General features: G+C 39.7%; 1 protein-coding gene across 1 annotated transcript; it reads right to left on the bottom strand.

Annotated features, from left to right (window-relative positions):
* Positions 1-2,486: 2,486 nt before the first annotated feature.
* Positions 2,487-8,211, bottom strand: txn2 (thioredoxin 2). The gene is made up of 4 exons (XM_008415397.3): positions 8,064-8,211; positions 4,988-5,253; positions 2,867-2,990; positions 2,487-2,782 (listed from the first exon to the last, which is right to left on the bottom strand). The coding sequence occupies exons 2-4, from the start codon at positions 5,251-5,253 to the stop codon at positions 2,666-2,668; spliced, it is 507 nt and encodes a 168-aa protein (XP_008413619.1). The 5' UTR covers positions 8,064-8,211; the 3' UTR covers positions 2,487-2,665.
* Between the last annotated feature and the right edge of the window lie 13,869 nt (positions 8,212-22,080).

Genomic DNA, 22,080 nt, shown 5'->3' with positions numbered 1-22,080 from the left:
GCAGAAAGAATTTGTAGGAGAAAAAAAATCAGCTTAACAGGAGCTGGAAAAATGGAAAGACTCTTCCACTGCTCAGAATAAGCATTTCGAGGTTATAAAACCTGCTAAAAGGTAGAGGGGAGGAGACGAGGGGGTGTAGCAAGTAATAAATCTGCACCAAATTGAGTTTTACAATAGTCTTAAATAATAACAGCTATTAAAACACCTTCTTTATGCTCTACTATAAATGCTGGAGTGCTAAAACACTTTCTAATCTGGTTTCAGCAGATAAGATGATAGGGATCATCACCATGAAACTTCTCTCTGCCACAAAGGACTTGAAACTCCGACTCAGTAGGGACCGAATACTTTTCCACATTTAATTTGTAATTAAATTCAGCTGCCATTTACCTTCCATTTCCCAACCAGAAACTACTTTGTGTTGGTCTATCCAGTGGCAAACCCAAGAGGGGGGACAGTGGGGACCATGGCCCCCTCTGAACAAATTATGTTTATGTCATAGACAGGCATACAGGGTCATCTTCTTCAGTGAAGATGCAACTGTATAACAGAATAAAGTAATTAAAAATAGATAATTATTAGTGTTGTCAATCAATGAAAAAATGTAATAAAATTAATCATGATTAATCACTACGCCTGACATTGTAAGCTTGAAATATAAATATGCACACAGTTGTGGTTCTTGGAAGAATGGCATTCCCTCCTTCTGCCACGCTCCAGCCAATTAAAATGCAAACAATTATCCAATTTTTTTCTTTTGTTTTTGCAGCAACAGAAAGCAGGTAATGTATTCTCCCAGAGCTCAACAGCAATTAAGGGAAAGTTACTCCACTAACCATGCATAAAAGTAGTAGCAAATGTGTTCAGGGGACAACTGATAAGATGTAATTTATTTTCTAGTTCTTGGGTGCCCCACCCCTTTCTGATGCCACCCTGGGCAACCACACATATCTAAAACCGCTAGCAGGGGTCACCAACTCCAGTCCTCAAGATCTACCATCCTGCAACTTTTAGATTCACCTCTGCACCAAAATGTCTGAATTTCCTCACCAGCATTCATTCCTCGCTGCAATAGGCTGGAAATGAGCAGTTTATTTGATCCAGGTGTGTTTGAGCAGAGACACATCTAAAAGTTGCAATACGGTAGCCCTCGAAGACTGGAGTTGGTGACCCCTGCGCTAGTGTATGCACGTTTTCAAAATGAAAATGTTTTATTGTTTCAAACCAAACATGTCTGAAGAATTTAAGTTTTCCAAGGTTTTTTTTGTTTTTTTTAAACTTTGGAAAAGTTCCAAGGTTCCAACTTTGGAAAAGTTAATTTAACTTTAAATAGTAATATAAAAATTAGGTGAAAGTAGGCAGTTTGATTAATCTGCGTATGTGATATTGACGTGTTAAAAATTTCAAATTAATCATGCGTTAACATCGACAGCCCTAATAATTCTGGCCTAAATTTTTGTCTGTTCTGGCCACCACTAAGGGAATTTTCTTGGGCCACCACTGGTTCTGTTACGTAAAATCACAATAAAATATGCCGTTTATGGTGCGAAACAAATGGGAAAACATTCAGGGTCATGAACACTTTGGGCTCTGGAACAGGGGGAGGATGTCATTTATTCATGCTGCAATAGGCATAATAAATCCACCTTCTTCAAATATAGAACATCTTGACTCCTTTATTACTTCACTTGGTCATATGTTTGTACATAGAGTCCATTTTAGTAATAAACTAAAACTAAGCTCATGTTTGCAATTCCTGCTTGCCTTCAGGTTCACAGTCAGGACACAGAGAAGTACACACACACACACACACACACACACACACACACACACACACACACACACACACACACACACACACACACACACACACACACACACACACACACACACATCCATCTTCTCACATTATGAGGCATAACGGTGTAAAACGACCAATGGTGTACCTGGAAGATGTTAGAGAAACACCACCCTCTTGTGGACAAAAGCAGGAATTACAGGTAACAATGTCACGTATTCATTATCTTCTTACAATCAAATCTCCACTGCTAAAAACTATAAACGTTCGTCCCTCGTGTTAATATGAACGAGTTCTTGTACAGACATCTTTTCCAACAGTGACAGAACAGCTGGGCGTTTCTATTAGAATAGATTCATGGAGCCATCACATTTTTCAGAGACTTTGAAACAAAATGAGCTAAAATATTGAAGAGCCATGATGGAGAATTAGGGCCATGCTAAATTAGTAATATAAAATTATGACAATAGAGTCACTAAATTACAAGAAAAGTCGTAATATTTAGACTTTATTCTCATAATGTTAGGATTATTTTGAAAATCACTTTTTCATGTCAACTTTATTTTTGCTTTATTCTCAAAACATGACTTTGTTTTCTTGTAATTGTATGACTATTCTCATAACTGATTTTTTTCCCTTAGTATGGACCTAATACTCCGTCATAAAATGCAAACACCCATCAGTGGACCAAGAAAAAAGAGAAAAAGACCGAAACAACAATCCACAGCCGAAGCAGATTGTCTAGAGACGAGTGTGAGCGCTAAAGAGTTGGCCAAGTAGGACTGCGGCACTGCCTGCCTGACATGCCATGATCTTAGGTAACAGCACCATAATGATGGTGTACAGCTAGGTGGGGGGACTGCCGGCTTATTGTCCAATGACTTTGCAGACAAATGAGTCCAGCTGATCATCATCTTTGATCCCCACAAAGCGGTCGACGACGTCTCCTCCCCTCATGGCGATGACTGTAGGAACAGCAGACACCTGGACAGGCACAGAGACACCTCAAGCTGAGTCAAGCCTTACGTTAATCAAGCAGCAACATGTTCGGTTTAACAGAGTACTCACCCCGTACTCAATAGCCAAGTCTGTGTGATCGTCGATGTCAACTTTTGCCATGGCGACGCGGCCTTTCTGTTTTGCAACGGCCTTCTCCAACCTCGGCCCGAGGATCTTACAGGGACCACACCACCTAAAAACACCACCACCACAACCGCTGTGAGTAGCTGCTTTTACATTACAAATGTGCGCAAGACTTGTTGATATTCCACTGTCAGAAAAACATAATTTCACAATTGCCGTGTATTCATTATTAAAATCACACATGAATAAGTTTGCTTGTGCAGTGAGTCATTAAAAAACATGCCGCAACGTCACCCTCCTACAACTTCCTGTTGTTTTCTTTGTCATTTCCACCACTAGTAGCATCTGGTTGTTGATCACAAGACTCGTGCGATGCTAATAAAGTGTTTCAATTGCAGTTTTGTGAAATACACCAATTTCAATACAGCCATAAACCACCTAATTCTGGCGCAAAAAACTTTTTTTTTTCTTCCAAATTTGGCATGTTTCCATCAAGCAAATCTATTTCCGTAATTCTAATTTGCAGTTAAATGTCAATGGAAACTGAACTAGCGACTCAATTGCTTAAAGACTCCAGTACGGATGACGATGTACAACACTGATCATCTCAGAACCAAGAACTCAAGTGGTTTCTGCAGTCATCAAGCAAAGTGTTGTGAAAAGTTGAAGGGAGCAACTCCTGGTTAGAACGCTATTTTATGGTCCGGTGTATTCAAGAGTGTTTCCACCGCCAGTTGGACTCGTACTGGACAGGTGGGGTTCAACCTACCTTGTTCTACGTTTTGTTTTGTCCAAACGGTCTCGACCCTCTGCTATTGAGAAACGATTGCTTGCTAGAGGCGTGGATTTTGTTGAAGTTTTAAACGATTAGATCTGACTTTATCCAATTGCAAACGTTTGGCTGTGACGTAGTAATGTGTGAAAGAAGCTATGAAGTTTAGAGGAAATTAGGTGCGCTGTAAACAATACTGCAAAGAGAAGATTAAAAGAACTTTAATTGTTCAATATTTGGAGGCGGGGCCAACACGTACCGAATAGCTTCGTTTACTTCCTCCAGTGTCGTTGCCAAACTACAACCCTAGGCAGAGCACAACTGAAAAACAGTGTAGAAACTCGACATCATCGTTCTCAACGTCTCCTGTTCGCTGATTGGCCTGGATGAAATTCATTCTGAGAAATCCAGCTTAATGGGACAAATCCCAGTTGACAATGTAGCAAAATTGTGTAGGAAGGCAAATGTCAGGCAAGGTTTAACCCAAACACCCAACCACACATCGGCAAATTAGTGCTGCGGGGAAGGTCTTCAAGAGCTCTGAAGCCAATGTCCGAGGTGGTCAGTGAATTTTGTGGGTGTCGCTGAACATTTTCAACAGGAGAGCATTGAAAATAATTCACTTACATTCTCCTTACAGATGCGCTGTTGAACAAAGGGAATTCAGATACAAACATTTGTGAAAAAAGGAAAGAACTTCGCCCCTCGAGGGGATTTTCTTAAGCTTAAAATGTGTCTGGAATAATTGCTATGGGAACCAGGAGACTTTCTATTTGACAAATTTAGCACAGCCTCAAAACGTGACACGTAAAACTGATCCATGAAGCAGTCCTGGGCCCTTATAACGAAGGATAAAACAGAGATGGATTGCTCTAAAGTTCCTGTTAGAAATTAAAGATATGACTCATAGCTGTAACCGTCTCTCCCTGAAAAGATTCCTCGTCATGAGAAATCTTCAAAGTGCAAAATACTGGACCTCTACATTTATCTGCTCTGATCACTTTTTATTTATTACAAGACTTTTGAGCATCACAATCGACATGTTTTAACCTGGACATTTGAAAAGAGATGCTAAATTAACTAATAACAGAATGTTAGATAAATTCAAGCTTTTATAACACGACTGCAGTGTAGATGAGATTAATTTACGAATTTACTTTGTGTCGTTTCCGTTCTTCTCCTTGCCTATTCGGTGGTCAGCTCACACTTAGCCAGAGTCAGCGGATTTACAGAGTTTGCTTCGCAGCTTCCTAATGCGACTGGAGCTCGATTTTCACAGGTTTAGTTCAGTCTGACCTTGTTAAGGAAACCTGGACAGGTGAGGCAGCACTCACTGTGCGTGAAAGTCGACCAACACGGGCAGGTCGCTGTTGATGACCCTCTCCGTGAAGTCCTCGTTGTCCTGAACGTTGAAGGAGACCGCCCGGCGGACGGCGTGGGTAACGGCAGGCGTTCGAGACGGGGCGAGGAAGGACGCTCGGCTTGAGACAGGATGAAGGGAGGTGGAAAACGAAGATGAGGTGACGGCGGATGACGGGAGGCAGCGGACGTCTTTCACTGAGAGCGTCCAGATTCTGCGTGCTAGGAGTCGGTGTGCCATCTGAAACAGAAAAAGCAGAGGATGTGTGTTTGTTATTGATAGGACAGAATCAACTGCGGTTGCCGAGTCAACGCTGTACGAGTGCGAGGAAAACAAGTTCGCTGCCGTTCTGCACTTGCAGGACTGGATTGGCCTCCAGATTTCTGTAATTTATGTGTGACGAACAAATAAGGTTTAACAAGAATTCCCCAAGATAGCTAGTCTGTATGGAGAGCAAAAAGTGCCAAATAACAATAAATAAATACCTTAATGTATCAAAAAATTTGGAAAACTGGGGAAAAGAAATACAGAAATTATTTATTAAACATTGAATTAATTATGTGTTGATTTCAGTTTAAAACCTTCATTTAATTATTTAATAATTTGATAAATCATTTTATGCTCTTGTGCTAAAGCACAAAATTAATTAACTTAATTTGTTAACTTCACTAATCAAACTCAGTGGGCGGGATTATGGCAGGATTATGGCAGCTTCTATAGGTTTAAAATACCTCTAAGAAGGGCATGAGAAAGCATTAGCTGGTGCTAGCTAGTGGGCAGAGCTAAGAATTTTGGCTGAAGTCTATGGCAGCTTCCTCCAGCTCTCTTGTGAACGTATTAAAGATATTTCAGACCAAACTACAGATATAGAGTCTGGAGTTGGTCACTTAGAATTAGTAGAAAATAAATTACAACAATTTACTGAGGTCATTTCTACACTTCCAGTGAAAATATTGGCCCAAATTCATAGCAAACTTGCAGGAAGCTGCCTTAAAGCACTTTCTGAGGCAGTCAATCTGATGTCAGGGTTTTGCTCCAGTCCAGCAAACTGAGTTTGATGGGTGGAGTTGACAGTTTAAATGAATTCATAATGTACTTCAGCACAACCATCATGAAATAACTTATTAAATAATGAAATAATTATTTCTAGTTTTCAAATTAAAATCAATACATTTAATTGAGGCGCATATAATTATATCTATAATTTAATAAATTATTCTTGTATTTTCAGTTTACAAAAATAATTAATAAAAATAACATTTAATTATTGTAATTTGGCATTCTTCACTCTCCATATGTCTGTGGTGGCAGATGAAGAGATTAAAGCTTAGAAAAGACATACATAGCAAACATAGAAACATGTTTTATCCGATTTCACGGAAACGATTACGAAGTTATACGAACTCATTCCTAAAAGAAATCATTAAAATTGGTAATTTTTTTGTTGTTGTAATTGTGTATTCTTTCCATTATAAAGTACATAAAGTTGTGAAAACACTGTTTTCCACATGCAGAGCACATTCTAAGTGTTGCTTCGGTTTATTTGGCTTTCATTTTAAAAAGGGCTGCAGAGTTACATAGTCCAAAGTCACATAGTCCAAATCAGCAAGTTCCTCTTTACTTTTTCCTTCGTTGGGTAGACATGGCTACGAAACTGGTATTAAGGTACCTCAAGGTCCTAAAATGTTACCATTACAGAACCAACCTGATTTCTGCCACACAGTTTAAAGGTACTTCAACTGAAATACACGAGAAGCTGATCCTGTGATGCGCCTTCCCAAACTGTCGCTGCACACTGCTGATTAACTGGCTTAAAGAGAGTTAATGCACTTTTCTACAAATTAAAAAAATAAAACACAAATTGAATTGTAAATATTTCAAAGAGTTATTGTCTCAATTAAAGAAACACATTCCAAATCTAATTACTGCAAACTGTTTATAAACTAGAGTTAGCAAGTTAGCAGCAGATTGTAGACTCTACCGGAGCAGATAGCTCTACCAATGAATCAGCTAGTAGCTATTTATTAGTTGGTGTGTAAACTATAAAACAATTTTGTTTTTTGCTTTGGTAAGCTTTAATGACCAACGCATAATTTTATTATTTTTTGGGGGGTGTCTGGGACTTTACCATGTTAATATTAATTAATCAATTACATAGATTTTAACAAGCAATTTAGGAATTACTGTATTCACTTTTTCGTTTTTTTTAAATTACATACAGAAGTCCCAAGCCCGAATTTAGCATTGTGTTTGTGGAAGGCCTGTAAATCTGACACACACACAAACACAAAAAAAACTGTCTGGAAAAGACTCAGCAAAGCTATTCAAGGCTAAAAAAAAGCATCTCTTAATAGATTTTCACTGCTATTTTTTAGGTAGTAAAATTGCATGACCTGAACATTTCTGTGCAACGGGGAATGTCAGAAACCAAATCCCTACTTTCATTGGTTCAAGTGTTTTTGGTACCCCATACAATAAAAAGGGAAAACGAAGATTTCTGTCCTCAAATGTCCAACTGATTGACCGCAATCAATAATAAATCCTACACACTTCAAATGTTAAGCATAATTTACGAAAACAACACTCACAAAACATAACGGATTAATCTGCTTTCTACATGTTGAAAGATTTATTCATAAAACAAAAAGTAGACATCTTGATAAGTGTTTAAATTAATTGGCACGGTTTGTTTTCTTCACTCACAGCCATGTTGATCTATTATAAAACTAAGCTAAACCATGCCGTAAGTTTAATATCTGAACAACCTCCTCTTCCTCGGTAATAGCAAATCCTTTCACAGGAACTTTGTACGAGTTTCTGCTTTTATTCTCACTGTAAATCTACCGGCTGCTCTCTCCTCCATTAATCCACGTTACGTATGACTTTGCCCTTCGTCCTCCGCCTCCTCACCTCACCGGCTGAACGTCTCCTCTCGTCGTGAACAAGATACAGTCCCCCCGAAAACAAACACTTAGACAGCCCTGTCCTAAATGTCCCACAGAGCAGTCCCGAACAGACAGGACACTTGACGCCTTCCCAGGCACCCTTACCTTGCTGTTTGGTAACCGCTGAGCCTGGCCTCGCGGACCAATGAAGTGCTTCCGTTCTGGTGCCGCAGATCAAAAAGGGACAGCGGAGCTTTTTTTAACTCCTCTTTCGCGGCCTCTGCTCCGTGAGTAGCGCCATCGTCTGGACAAGTTGAGCAGTGCACTATTAGAGAATCCCGCGAAGGAATATTATTCCCTCATTTTGACTTTATGTCCAGCTTTACTATAACAATAATGCATACTATCGAATAAAGCAACATAGTTTGATGACTATGAAAAAGAATTATCAATAAATTTGCATAAATGAAAAAGAAAATACAAAGCCTATTTATCTATCTGTGTGTGTGTGTGTGTGTGTGTGTGTGTGTGTGTGTGTGTGTGTGTGTGTGTGTGTGTGTGTGTGTGTGTGTGTGTGTGTGTGTGTGTGTGTGTGTGTGTGTGTGTGTGCTCAAAAGTCAAACCCTAGGTGAAGCTGTCTTGGGACATATGTAGATTCATCTGTGCTGTTCTATACTGCTGATTCATTATTCATTGAGGTGGAATGGCACGGAGAACTGGGTGCTGTGCCTTTCATGCCCAGAACACAAACAGGATGAAAGAGAGAAGCGGTGGGAAGGTTGTTTGGAGTTAGAGTGGTGTCATCCAAAGCAAAGGGCGGAAAAGTCCTGCTCAGACACACTGAATCTGTCTCTGAGCAGAGAGGAACACATGTCAGCTACCAGACAGAGACTGGATTATTAAAACTGGTAAGGACTAGATGATAGAAGAACTTTGAGTTCTTTGGAGGCGTTATTATTGGTCTAGGAAAACTAAACATCCAAGGAGTTAGATTTTTGGCACTAATGGATGTCAAATTCAAGATGGATAATTGTGCAGAGAATAGATTTGGAGATTCAAGACCTTTCCCCATGACACCTCCACCACTGTTTCGTAGCATCGGACTCTCTGGGCTTTGGGCCAGCCTCCCTCCACACCGGCGACTCCGTTACAGTCTCAACGGATCCAGTACTGTGCTTCCTGCAAATATGCACCAGGCAGAAGAACCTTCGGACACATGCACCTTTACAGATTTAAAAATGAAAAAATTTGGTCAGAAAGAGGAGATCACATCAAGTTGTGTTGATGTACTTTCAGAGGACGCGATCAAACCTGAAGAGAGCTCTGATCTTCAGAAGACAGCTGCATTCAGGTCAGACATATGCTCTTTGGTGTCAAAATGTTCTCAAACCCAAGTCAAGCAGCAGGATGGAAAGCTTCCTTCATGTTTGGGTGTCCCTGCGACAGCCAACAGAAAAAACACAGGAAGGCAAGCCCGACTGTTGACTTCGTTTCAGATGTCAGAGGATCCTGCTGTCAAAGAGGAACAGCAAAGAGGGAAAAAGAAGAGACAAAGGGCAGGGTCGGCAGGTAGACAGAAATACGTGGCTGCCATGTCAGATGTGAGGGAAGACAATGCCAAACACTGTGTCTGGCTACAAAGTCTTGGGATTGCAGACGGCAATGCAAGGAACTCCATCTTCTCACACTACCTTCAGCAGCCATCAGTGGCCGGATCCAGCGCAACAATGACCCAAGGGGACCCAGAAAGAGTGACAAGTTCTAGGAGGGACCGGCGACCTCACTTCCTGCCCCCCATTAACCAGGTGGAACCCCACCTACAAGTACCTCTCCTACTTCCCGAAAACTCCCCCCCTCCCTCACCCTCTTCCTATCCGGACGCCCCATTCCATGCTCTACCTGTACCGCAGACGTGCCCATTTTCATTGAAGAAAAAGTGGCGAGAACCAAGGAAAAACTACTGAGGCACATTTTACTCTCTCGTGAATCCACACATCTATCATAAGCGTGAATCTATTGACTGTCTGCATCTACGTTTGTCTCACAAAAGTAGCTTTACTTTTTGGTGCACACTAGACCAGAGCAACGCCCGTATTTTTGAAGACGAGCTCCAGTCCATTTATCCGTCTCTTTGCCCATCGTGCCAGGTTAATTTTTGACGTTTGCTTCCCTGAATGTGCTTTTCTCATGTAATTTGCTTGCTTCTCCAGCAGAGGATGCTGTCCACAGAGCAGATTAGAGGTCTCTGCTGATGGATCTTGATCAAACTGTGGCGGTTGTGGCCTGTACAGAGAACCGCTGTGTGTTCCTGCTGAGGTGGGATCTGTGTGTCAGGACTAGAACACATGGGCCTCAGTCCTTCTCACCGCACAAATCCCCCCAACCCCCAGCACATGTTTACTCTCAGACTGTTTGTGACTGGGGCCTTTTTTCTCGCACAATCCCCTCCCCCTTCCTCTCTGCCAAATAAACATTGCACCGGAAATTGCAGGGATATCTGGGATTTTTGAGGGTTCCCAATGGAAAGGAGGAGAGGGCCCTGGAACAAGGCTGCTCTCTGTGACACCTTGGAGGTGAGGCGAGGAAGAAGTAGCGGGCGTACGGGGGATCCAGATGGGTAGTGCGCCACCCTGGCTTGTTTGGTTGTTGGGCACCAACACTAAGATGCATGCCCATTGACAAACTTCTGTAGGTGACCTGGTTTCCCTTGACCCCATCCTGAAGGCCTACAGTGTCTTGGAAAAGTCTTGTAAAAATTTAGGCACATCATATGAAGCTACAGCAACAGACTTTAAAGTATTTAATTCATTCAACAACACAAATAATGCATGTATGAAATTAAAGGAATTTTTTTTTGACAGATAAAAGTCTAAAAATGAAGGTGAACCTTGATATTTCGTGGTGAGTAGTGTTGGTTTTTGATACGGGCCATATTCCAATTAACAAGGGAATCACACAAAGACCAGATTTTAAAAACACATAGTATCTTATTATCTGTCAGTTTTGTTCTGAATAGGTCTTCTGTTGTTTCCATACATGTACAGTCAATGAAAAATTGACAATCGGAGCTTCATCTGGAACTGGACTGCATTTCACCCCACACTACTGTGCCTCATTTTCACTGAATGGCATGGCTTTTGGTCGGTATGTTCTGTAAGCTAGTTTCTCTATTCCCATTGTAAAGGTGACCCATGTGGCCCACCATTATTGGGCTCCCTTCAGTTGTAGGTCTAATGATATGGTACAGTTAGGGTTAGGATGCAGCTACTGGCATCACACAACACAGTCCATTGAGTGTGGTCACTGCTTGTGACGATCACAAAACACAACATTGAGTCATGTTTGTCATCCCACTACTACGATGCAACACTAGCCATTTAGGTTTAACCCTGCCCGCCCGGTGACAGTTCAACAGGCAGTGGAAACCCTCCGCTGAATATTCTGGACCATAAAAGAACACACCAAACCGCACTGACCTGGGCCTTACAGCTAAGCGGAAATGAGACACCAGATATTTGCCTCCGTTTCAATCGATTTGGAGACAGAAGAAGAAAATTGAAAGAAAACAATCACTGTTCTTGACGTAATACTTGAGGCTGGCCTATGATTGGGGTTTCATATTTTGTCGATTTGCCTTTGCTAAATAACTGCAGCTTCGTCAGATTGGATGGATATCATCTGTCAACATCAGGTTTTAGATGCTGACAGATTCTCAATTGGATTTAGGTCTGGACTTCAACTGAGTCGCTCTAACATAAATTTTCATTGATTTAAACCATTCCATTGTAGCTCAGTCTGTATGTTCAGTGCTGTCCAACTATTTTAAGAATTTTAAAACCACGTGTCATTTTCCTTCCATTTCACAATCACACACTACCTTGTGTTGGTGTATCTCTATGTCTCTTGCAGCTATAGATGATCAATCAAATTTCTTGGCACTGCTCTCGTATTGCTGACATGTTTCTTGGCTGAGTGGGAAGGTGTGTGAGCTTGATTTATAATGAGCACTGTCTTGTGACTTTGAATGTTTGCCTTTGTCCCGGCTCACAACCCCAATCAACCACCACATCTTTAGTTGATTATACCAGCCTGCAGGTAAAACATAAATCCTGCCGTTGAAGCGACTGCATTAAAAAGATTATTTCTCGCTGTCTGCATCTACGTTCGTTTCACACGTTCTCTTCCCACTGTGCCTCGTTTAAAACGCTTCGGTTTCTCCTTTTCCTTTTGGGAAATCATCACCGGCCTGTAATTTGCTTATTCTGTGTGTTCCTTACACACTCCACATCTTCATTTCAGCCGGTTAGGTCAAATTCATGCGCACACTGGTTTGGGGGGGAAATAAACAATCCGTACCAACAAGAATTTCTCATTTTTCACCAACGCTTTTTGGCAAAAACATCTCAAAATCACAGAGTGAAATGTTGTGTTTACAAGAAGATGGATATGCAGATGTAGATCCAGATGGGAGTGTGGTTTGGAGAGCACAAAATACAGCACATGCTGTGTTTGGCGGGCAGGCTCCTCATTGATGTGTGTGTGTGTGTGTGTGTTCGTGTGTGTGTGTGTGTGTGTGTGGGTGTGTGTGTGTGTGTGTGTGTGTGTGTAATGATCACACACCTGACAAGTGTGTGATGGGTTTGGGTGTGTGAAAAGTATTTGCCCCTGTACAGACTGCCTTGCTTCCCTCTACGTAATATTTTCAGATAATTAAACAAGTTTCAATACCAGACAAAGAATCAGACTGTTTTCAATGGAATGATTTAATTTAAGACGGGAAAATAAACACTCAAATCAGCCTGGACAGTAATTACCCTGCTTTTAAATCTGGATTAGCTGTGATTTACCAGATGTCTTTGCTCAATTTCTCTAGCCACACCCCAAACTGATTACTGTAAGAGCCAAACAATGAAGAAGCCACTTATGACATCGGACTCACGTAGCGCTTTTCTGTACACTCAAAGACGCTTTACGACGGAATCAGTCATTCCTATTCAAGCTGCCCAAGGTTTTAATGTTCTCCAATCAATGGACGATGTTGGGTGACAACGATAGCTCAACCCTAATCCTATCATATTGATGAACCGACAACTGAAGGTGCCCCAGGAATGTAGAAACAGACCGTAGTGGTCTGTTTCTACCTTTCCAGTGGAAACAGACAAAATGACACACCAAACCGCACCAACCCGTGCCGAACCGCTCAGTGGAAACAAGTGGCACAAGAGCACATGACTATTCATCCCAGAGGTCACGAAAGAACCCAGAACATCTAAAGCCCTGCAGGCCTCACCGGCTTTCATTAAGGTCAATGTTCAAGACAGTAGCTGAGCCAAAACACAGCTGACCAAAAACAACAAAGGCCCCTCTCACATTTACTAAAATAGAAAAAATATATCTTGATGTTCCCCAAGAATTCTTGAGAAAATACTCTCTGAACAGATGAGACAAAAGTACTCATTGGAAGATGTGTGCCCCAATATAAATGGCAAAAACCTGACACAACGTTGCAGGTGAAGATAATAAACACCCTTAATCTTAATGGTGTTGGTCGTGAGATGGACCTGTACTGCTTTGCTGCTGGTATGACATGCCATCATTGATGAAAACATGAACTCTGCTCTCTACCAAAACATTTTGAAGAGGAAAGTGAGGCCATAAGTGGCTGACCTTAAGCTAAAAAAAAGAGAGAAAGAGAGAGAAAACTACAAATTAAGAGACCTCCAAAACATGCTTTTTGATGGCCTTAGACATTTTATATATGCTCCAAGATCTTCCACAAAAATCGCAAAAATTTGCAAAGAAGAATTTACCAAAATGCCTCCACAGAGATGTAAAAAAGACTCACAGCAATATTGTACTAGTCTGAGGGTACAACTAGTCTTTCAGTTCAGGCGGCAATTACTTTTTTATGTGGGGTTTTAACTGCTTCTTTTCCTTTTTATGACTAATAAATAAAGTCATCAACTAAAATCTACATTTTTGTATTTACTCTGCATATCTTTGTCTGATTTTAGAGTTTGTTCTGAAATAGAAGAAATTTGTAAGGGGCCAAATACTTTTTCTGAGCATTTTAGTACCTCCCACTCTCCTTATCCCTTTTCCAATCCACGTTTCAGTTCTTGGGAAGTGAACAAGAGAGCTCCGGTTTTTGGTCTAAAAATACATTTGGACTTAAACTTCCCCTTCTTCCATTATTTCTTACTGGCAGTTCTTTAACTTTACTCTAACTTTTTTTTCCACTTCTTTTTTCTGCTCTGGACCGGTTTGTATGTACGGTTTTGTGTATCTGTCCATGTTGTGCAGATTGACATGCTAATATATGCGGCATATTTGGAAAGTGCATTCAGAAAACATGTGAAATGCAGTAAGAATGCAGTAATTTGTGTATTTTATCAGGACTTTCCTATCATTGCAAACCCTAGGACCCTGCAAGATTCTTCAGTTGTTTCCTTATCGCTATTTTTCAGAAGTATTCACTCAACCGTTCCAGGCCTGTGACTTTAATACCAAAAACAAACCATAGAAAAACCTGCCATACCAACCAAACACTTGGTATGGGAGAACAGTAGAACAAAAACTGGATGAATGCTTTAGGGTGGCAATCTTACGGTGGCTGACAGGTGCAAATGCGCAGAAACAGAGAAAACATGCAAACAAAAAAAGAAACGCAAACAAAAAGCAAATGAAGCAAACAAAAAAGCAAATGAAATGCAGCAAACAAAAAAAGAGACGCAAGCAAAAAGCAGATGCAGCAAACAAAAAAGAGACACAAACAAAAAGCAAATGCAGCAAACAAAAAAAGAGACGCAAACAAAAGTCCCTCCTGCTTTGCTCTACCAAAACAGCAGAAGATGCTTCATCAGCACTGCTGGATGTTGAATAAATAAATAAATTACTTTAGTGAGCCAAAAATATTTACAGCTATTACCAGACTTAATATCTGTGTTTCACCTCCACTCACAGGGGAAAACTATTGGGAGTATTTAAAACGATTTGCCGGGAGACATGGGTTCTCTCTTGGTGTACCGAACCTGGAGCGCCCGGCCAGCTGACAGCTGGCGAGGGGAACTGGCTGTTAATGCAGCGGGAGCAGACATCTCCGAAAACGTCGGAACAATATTGTAATTAAGTGATGTACTGTTGAACTGAGCAGATATTTCAGATCTATACATCTACATTCTCGCCTAAAAACTTTATAAAAAAATCATTTTGTGTAATTTTAAGTATAACACAGCACAAATAATTTTGCCTCCATTGCTGCTTTTCTGAACACCCGTTTTAAAGGATGCAGACCCTAAATTTGGACACAGCTGTTTTTTGTTCGACTCCCTCTAGTGGTGTGGAGCACTTCCGTTTTCAGCACTTTTTGTTTGCATCTTTTCTTTTGTTTGCTGCATTTCATTTGTGGTTGTAGTCTTTTTTGTTTGCGTCTTTTTTTTGTTTGCTGCATTTTATTTGCTTTTTGTTTGCGTCTCTTTTTTGTTTGCTTCATTTGCTTTTTGTTTTGTCTCTTTTTTTGTTTGCTGCATTCGCTTTTTGTTTGCATCTCTTTTTTTGTTTGCATGTTTTCTCTGTTGCTGCGCATTTGCACCTGTCGGCCACCATACAATCTTATAATCATCGTGACTTTATGACAGACAGAAATTAAGTTTGGTGAAATGGTGTATCCAAGTCTGCTTCAGACTGAAAATCACTGGACATTTGAGGTTCCTCTTATCCATTAAACTAAAATGTAAGAAGAGGACAAAAGACTTAATTTGAGACAAATTCCTTGTGTTGTGCCAAACAGATTTCCTTTTCCCTAAAACTGATTTTTTAAAAAAGTGTCCTTACCAATTAACCACATGTGTTTGTGAGCCAAATTCAGGCCACTTTTGAACTGCGGTGCGGCATCCCGGGAATCCGAAGGGCTGCGCGGGAACCCTCAGACTTCATTGGGCCAAGTCTTTGGGAATGTTGCCTTTATGTGCAGTTTATCCTTCAGAACAATGGGATGAAACAAAATCAGAAGTTGGAGGCATAAAGACGGTCTAGTGCTGATTGAGAACACTAAAATGTGGGTTCTTCTGGACAGCGACTAAAGAGCTTAGAAAAAGTCAAAGCACGAATCAAGTGTTATTGGTTTGTTTGTAAGATGAAATGTTGGTTCATCTTCTAAATTATGTTTGCATGACTATGTGCCAAATGTCAACTGACTTGGTAAACCACAAGAACAAAAGAAACAATTCAATGAAAACCAGTTAATTATTTTCATAAACCAGAGAAAAGGCCACCAAAATGTTCAAAACTAAACACCAGTAGCCAGTGGCGGAGCCAGAGGGGGGGCCAGTGCCCCCCCTGTCATCTGATTGGCCCCCCTAGTGGCCCCCCCCAGATTATTGACATAACCGCACCAGGTTATTCCTGTACATTATTTGGAATCATTCTAAGCCAACCTAATATCTAAAGAAGAAAAACAATAATAAATATATCAAAAGAAAATGTATAAAACTTTATATAAGTCCATGTGATGACATAAATAAATAGATTTTTATCAGGCGCGATACCAGCCTCCTTTATACTCATAACAACAAGCTGATATTCTTCTCCTGGGTGTTTCAGTTGGGCTGGGCTGTGGTGCAACTCAAAGGCTAAAGCACTTCATACCTGGTGGTGATGGTAAAACACCAATAAGTTATTTATTGATCCTCCGCAAAAAAGAGAAAAAAACGAAGAGGGGTCGACAATGTTCGTAGTTTGGAGCAGAGGTGGCGCTACAGTTTTTTTCGTTGTCCGTCAAAGAAAAAAAGAATTTTATTTCCAATTTGTAGTCATCAAACGAAACATTTATTATTTCTCTGCTAGAACGTTTTTGAAATCAGGTAACATTTCACGAAATGACGTGATTAGAAGACGACAGAACTCTGATCGTTTCCTGATCCCGCATCACTTCCCTCTTCGGGAGAAAAACCCCGCAGAAGCGGATCAGCTGCGCTAGGAGCTCCAAAGTCTCTGGTCCGTTAAAGCGTCCAGATCAGAGATGATCCTCTGACTGATATTGTTCTTAGTCTGATTAATAATGAGCTCCACGATGTTCTCTGTGCGTAAAGTTGAAACTGTCTGCGCACCAAGTGGTCAGCTGTGCGCTTGATCACATTCTGGACAGAAACCAGCGAACTGCTCTCTGTTCTTATCAAGACGAGGCTGAGGAGGGAATCTGGCATATTAACTCAGTTTTTACTGGTTTTGTTTTTAAAACACCATTAACGTAAGCAGTGTAACTATATATTGTATATTTGGCGTTTGTCATCTCATGCGTGATTAATTGGAGCGTAACGGTGGAGCATTTAAGCGCATTTATCGCCCAGCGCACTGCGCTTGTTTCTAACGGATCTGCACTTTAATTTCTTTCCTCTCTCAACAGTCAGCTGTTATTCCTCTATTTAAACTACAATAAGTAGATCATAACATTCTCTTTAGGTTTTCTCTGTTTGCTCCAAACTCATTAAATGTAAACTCATTAGAAGCCCGAGCCACCATCAGGCAAATAATTCTGGTCCGACCCAAAATATTGTTACCCGTCAAATTACCTGTCCAAACAGAGCTTCCTAACCAAGGTGTACATAACTCTTCAACACGCTGTCAGCTCCCGGTCCGAAAGACGCATTTAGTTCAGTGTCCATGAGATGATATTCAGAAAGGATCTTTTATTTGATTGATTTTAGTTTCCTCTGCGATGAACTCTGCGTAAAGTCTATCATGTCTCCATGTGCGCCAGTCAAAGGTGTTAATTATAACATGTCAAATGACAGAGGGGCTTAAAAACTAACCAAATATTCAGTTTGGTTATTTTTTAAAATTATATATATGTGCACACACACATTTAAAATTTTGCCCCCCCAGAGGTAGTCCTGGCCTCCCCTTGGCCCCCCCAACTTTAAAAGTCTAGCTCCGCCACTGCTAGTAGCATTCATACTTGTAGATTAACATACTTTAAAATTGGGCAGACTTATTCAGTAAATTAGAAAATAATTGATCCTGTGTGCGCTGACAATATTTCTTGCGTGGTTTGAGGAACTGACGGTTTTACGGGACAACCCTCTATCTCCATGCTCTCCAACCGTGACATTTGCTGCGCTCCTCTTGAGCGTCATGCGAAGGCCGCAGGAGGGTTGAAAAGTCAATTTGTTTCAGAAACTTCTTCACTTTGTGAAACACTTTACATATAGTAATTACACAGATGGATGCTTGAAAGTCTTTATTTCTGTTATGATGATGTTTAGCTAACAGTTAAGGAATCAGTTAAAGTTAAAACACTACATCAGACCAATTAAAAAAGAAAACCATTTTTAAAAACAGAAACGTTGGGCTTATTGAAAAGCTTGTTTAATACCTGCATAACGGTTTTGATTTTCAAAAGGTGCTTTTAATCTGAAAAACCAGACTCTTCGGGACAGATTTCATTACTCAATATTACATAACAATGTCGGCTCTTTATAAATACTATTACTGGTAATATTGCCATATTAATCAGCACACATAATCCAAGGTGTACAACAAATGGCACAATGGACTCAGCTTGATACTAATTAACCATATAGAGTTAAAAAAAAAACATTAAAATTGCAGGAATGTCTAAGTCATTAGAGGCTAAAGATAAAAAAATTAGTATTTGCCTCAAACATTTGCACACCTCTATTTGCACACAAGAGTAAATCCTTGTTACGGAAAAGGATTTATCTGATGCATGCACTGCTCTGCATCTTCATCACGGATGTCAAAACCTAAGCCTGTCTTAAGCACTTGGATTTTCACAAATGGCATAAATCTTCTTGCATTAATCGGATCAGCCACATCAGTTATAACCTGAGCAGAACAGCTAAAGCTGCAGTAAATACACCTTCTGAGTGTGTGATTGTGTGTGATTGTGTGTGCAGGGGTGTGTGTGTGTGTGTGTGCGCGCGTGTGTGTGTGTGTGTGTGCGTGTGTGTGTGTGTGTGTGTGTGTGCGTGTGTGTGCGTGTGTGTGTGTGTGTGTGCGTGTGTGTGTGTGTGTGTGTGTGTGTGTGTGTGTGTGTGTGTGTGTGTGTGTGTGTGTGTGTGTGTGTGTAGTAGTCTGTCCTGCTTATGTGGAGCTCGTAAAGAGTCAGAGGAGTGTTGCAACAGGTTTGGCCGAGGTTCCCCTAAACAAACAGTCCACACCTGTCTTCCGCTCCTTTCTCAGTATAAACAGAGTTTTTTCCCCCCCTTTCTCACAGATACACAAGGCTTCTGTTAAACTGCCACGACAACAGGAGCTGACTTGAAATACGACGCTGTGCTTTCAGCAATGTGAATGGTATTTTTATGTCCTTTGCAGATCTGGTCTTCCCCACCGGTCACACCCTCGCTCTGTCTCGTAGTTTATCTCCAGTGGCTTGTTTCTAAAAGTTTGGTTTTCCCCACCTGCTGCAGCCTGCCCCTTTTCAAGCTGTTCCTATACGACAGGGTGGGTTTATGGAGATAAATAGGGGCCATAAAGTTTATTCAAAGGGAAAGAAGAATTGTTAATTGTAAAAAGAAAAAAGATTTGAAACTGAAAAAATAAATAAATAAACTGAATAAAGATTTCAAATGGAAAAAAGATGTAAAACTGACAAAAATGTTCAGATAAAAGGTATTTTTTCAATTTCAGATTTTTTTTCAGCTTCCAAACATTTTTTGTGTTTCAAATCTTTTTTTTCAAGTTCAGTTTAAAAAAGAAAAAGATTTCAAAATTATTTTAGATCTTTTTTTTTATTTTTTTTTTTAGATTTTTAAGAATCTAAAATAAATAAATAAATAAATTTTCAGTTTAAAATTTTTTCAAAAAGATTTTCAAAAGATTAGACTATTTTCCAATCTTAACTGGAATATATATATATATATATATATATATATATATATATATATATATATATATATATATATATATATATATATATATATATATATATATATATATATTCTTTCAGTTTCAAAATTTCTTTTTTTTCTTTTGAATAAACTTCATGGCTCCGATTTAGCTCCATCCAGGTTCCCAGTGGGATCTTAAAGCAGACGTGTGTCACTTTAACCGTAATGAGCCGTCAGCTCCGTATACACAGGTCAAAGCTCAGAGCAAGAGGCGGCGTCCGTTATTTCCATGAGATGACTATGAATACGGCCTCTTTGCTGTTTGCTGGAAATTCTGCATGTTGGTTCGTGACGTCAAGGATCCAGACAACCAAAGCCAAACCGGTGTGTTGTTTTATGAGTCAATGGAAGTGAAAGTCTGAAAAACAATCTATCCTTTTGAAAGGCCGTATTTATCACACGTTTGCTTTGTTTGCATGAAGGTGCTGTTGCATCACCTCTATGCCACTGACGGAGAGAGAGACGGATTGGTTGGGTAAACCTTAGCTGTTTGATGGATGCATACGTTTGCTCTCTGTGTAGGCCTCTGTTTGTGAGAAGACTTATGATGAAATGCTTGCTTCTTTCCGACGTCTTACTGCCTTGTAGAAGGTTTCTGCAAATATGCACGTACTGCGGAGTGATGACTGATAACTGGGTACGTTTGTTCAAGTTTTTGGCATGAGAACCTAGCTTTTATTCTGTGAACTCTAAATCTCTAGATTTAAAAAATATAGACCTTAATTGTCCTCTATGCAAACTTAATTGGTACTTATAATGTGAGCTGTCAGTGAGTCAACTGAAGGCTAAAAGCAGGTCAATAAAGATTAGATAATGTGTATAGGAATAAATTACTAACGAACTAAACTGTTGTTACACATTTTTCTTGCCACAGATGTATCTAATAATTGGTTTTAACTTGGCTGAAATTAGGAGAAATAAAGATAATTGTATGAAGTTTACCTGACCCATGTCAAACAGATTAAAATACAGTTATTCCTGATTCTCACCAAGTGAATGTAAACTTTTGAAATAAAGGAGTTATAAAGAAGAAACATCTCTAAAAACATTCTCGCTAAGTTTTCTTGCATTTAGCAAATAGAAGTGATTTAGGTAATTCTAACAAATCTAAAACAAGAAAAATGTGGTCTAATTTAACTGCAGGCAGCGAGAAAAACACATGTATGTGTGTTTTTATTTGGTGTATGTAAGCATCAGGTTTCAACTACATGTCACGTATGATGGGTCTTGTTTGTAACGTGCAGATACTTCTGGAAGAAGGGTGTGAAACATTCAGTCCACATCAGTTACTGTTACTGTTGCCATGGCGCCACCATCTCGCTTTCTTCTGTTTCCATATTTGTTGAACTCTTGTCCGTCAGAGGATTCAAGCAAAATTTACTTTATACTCTTTATGAGATTCCCCAAGTGATCAAGTATTATATATATATATATATATATATATATATATATATATATATATATATATATATATATATATATATATATATATATATATATATATATATATATAAACTGTATTAATCAGATTATAGGTCAGGCAGTTCTCCTGTTAGTCACACTGACCATGGCAAAGAGATAAACTTCAACATCCTGAACATTAAATATTATTATTATTTTATTAGTAATACTAGTACTAGTAGTAATAAATCTTCTTGGCATTTCAACGGTTTATGAAGATAAGTGGGTTTAAGTAAATGATGCTCCATCGATTCCGATGGTGTAGCAAAATCCCATTTGATAATTAGCTAAGTTAGGTACTATAATTTTTTTCAATGTCAAAAAATAGCAAATTAGGCTTGAAATATATACACCGCATATTTGTGCCATGTCTAGAAATGCACACAAGTACTACTCAAATTTCACAACCATGACCTGTAATATTGGATCTTAATCTCATGCTACAACATGCATGTGCTCTGTCTACGTTAATGAAGACTCACTGATTACAGGACATTCTTTAAGTTGCTTCCACAGAAGGAAGCCCCACCTGTTTTCTTTTTACTAATCAGTTACACTCAACTTCCATCCTCAGATGATCAGGTGTTCAATGAGAAGAGAAAAACATGAGATGTTGAGGTCAACACGCCCAGCAAAGTGCTTTATAAATTCAATCCATTTCTCCTACAAATGGATTGGTAAACAATTGAGTACAATCCTTTTTAGATGTAAGAATAGAATTTAAAAAAAGCAATGACCGTATCTAAAAATTGTGTTATCTCCTGTACAAAACTCGCTACAAAAGACTGAATTATTCTGTAGTTGGTTGT

This window comes from Poecilia reticulata, chromosome 8, assembly GCF_904066995.2.
Source record: "Poecilia reticulata chromosome 8, P_reticulata-male-v2, whole genome shotgun sequence".
Classification (NCBI taxonomy): Eukaryota; Metazoa; Chordata; class Actinopteri; order Cyprinodontiformes; family Poeciliidae; genus Poecilia; species Poecilia reticulata.
Note: the sequence above shows the minus strand (reverse complement) of the source record. Positions and strands in the feature narration are given on the sequence as shown.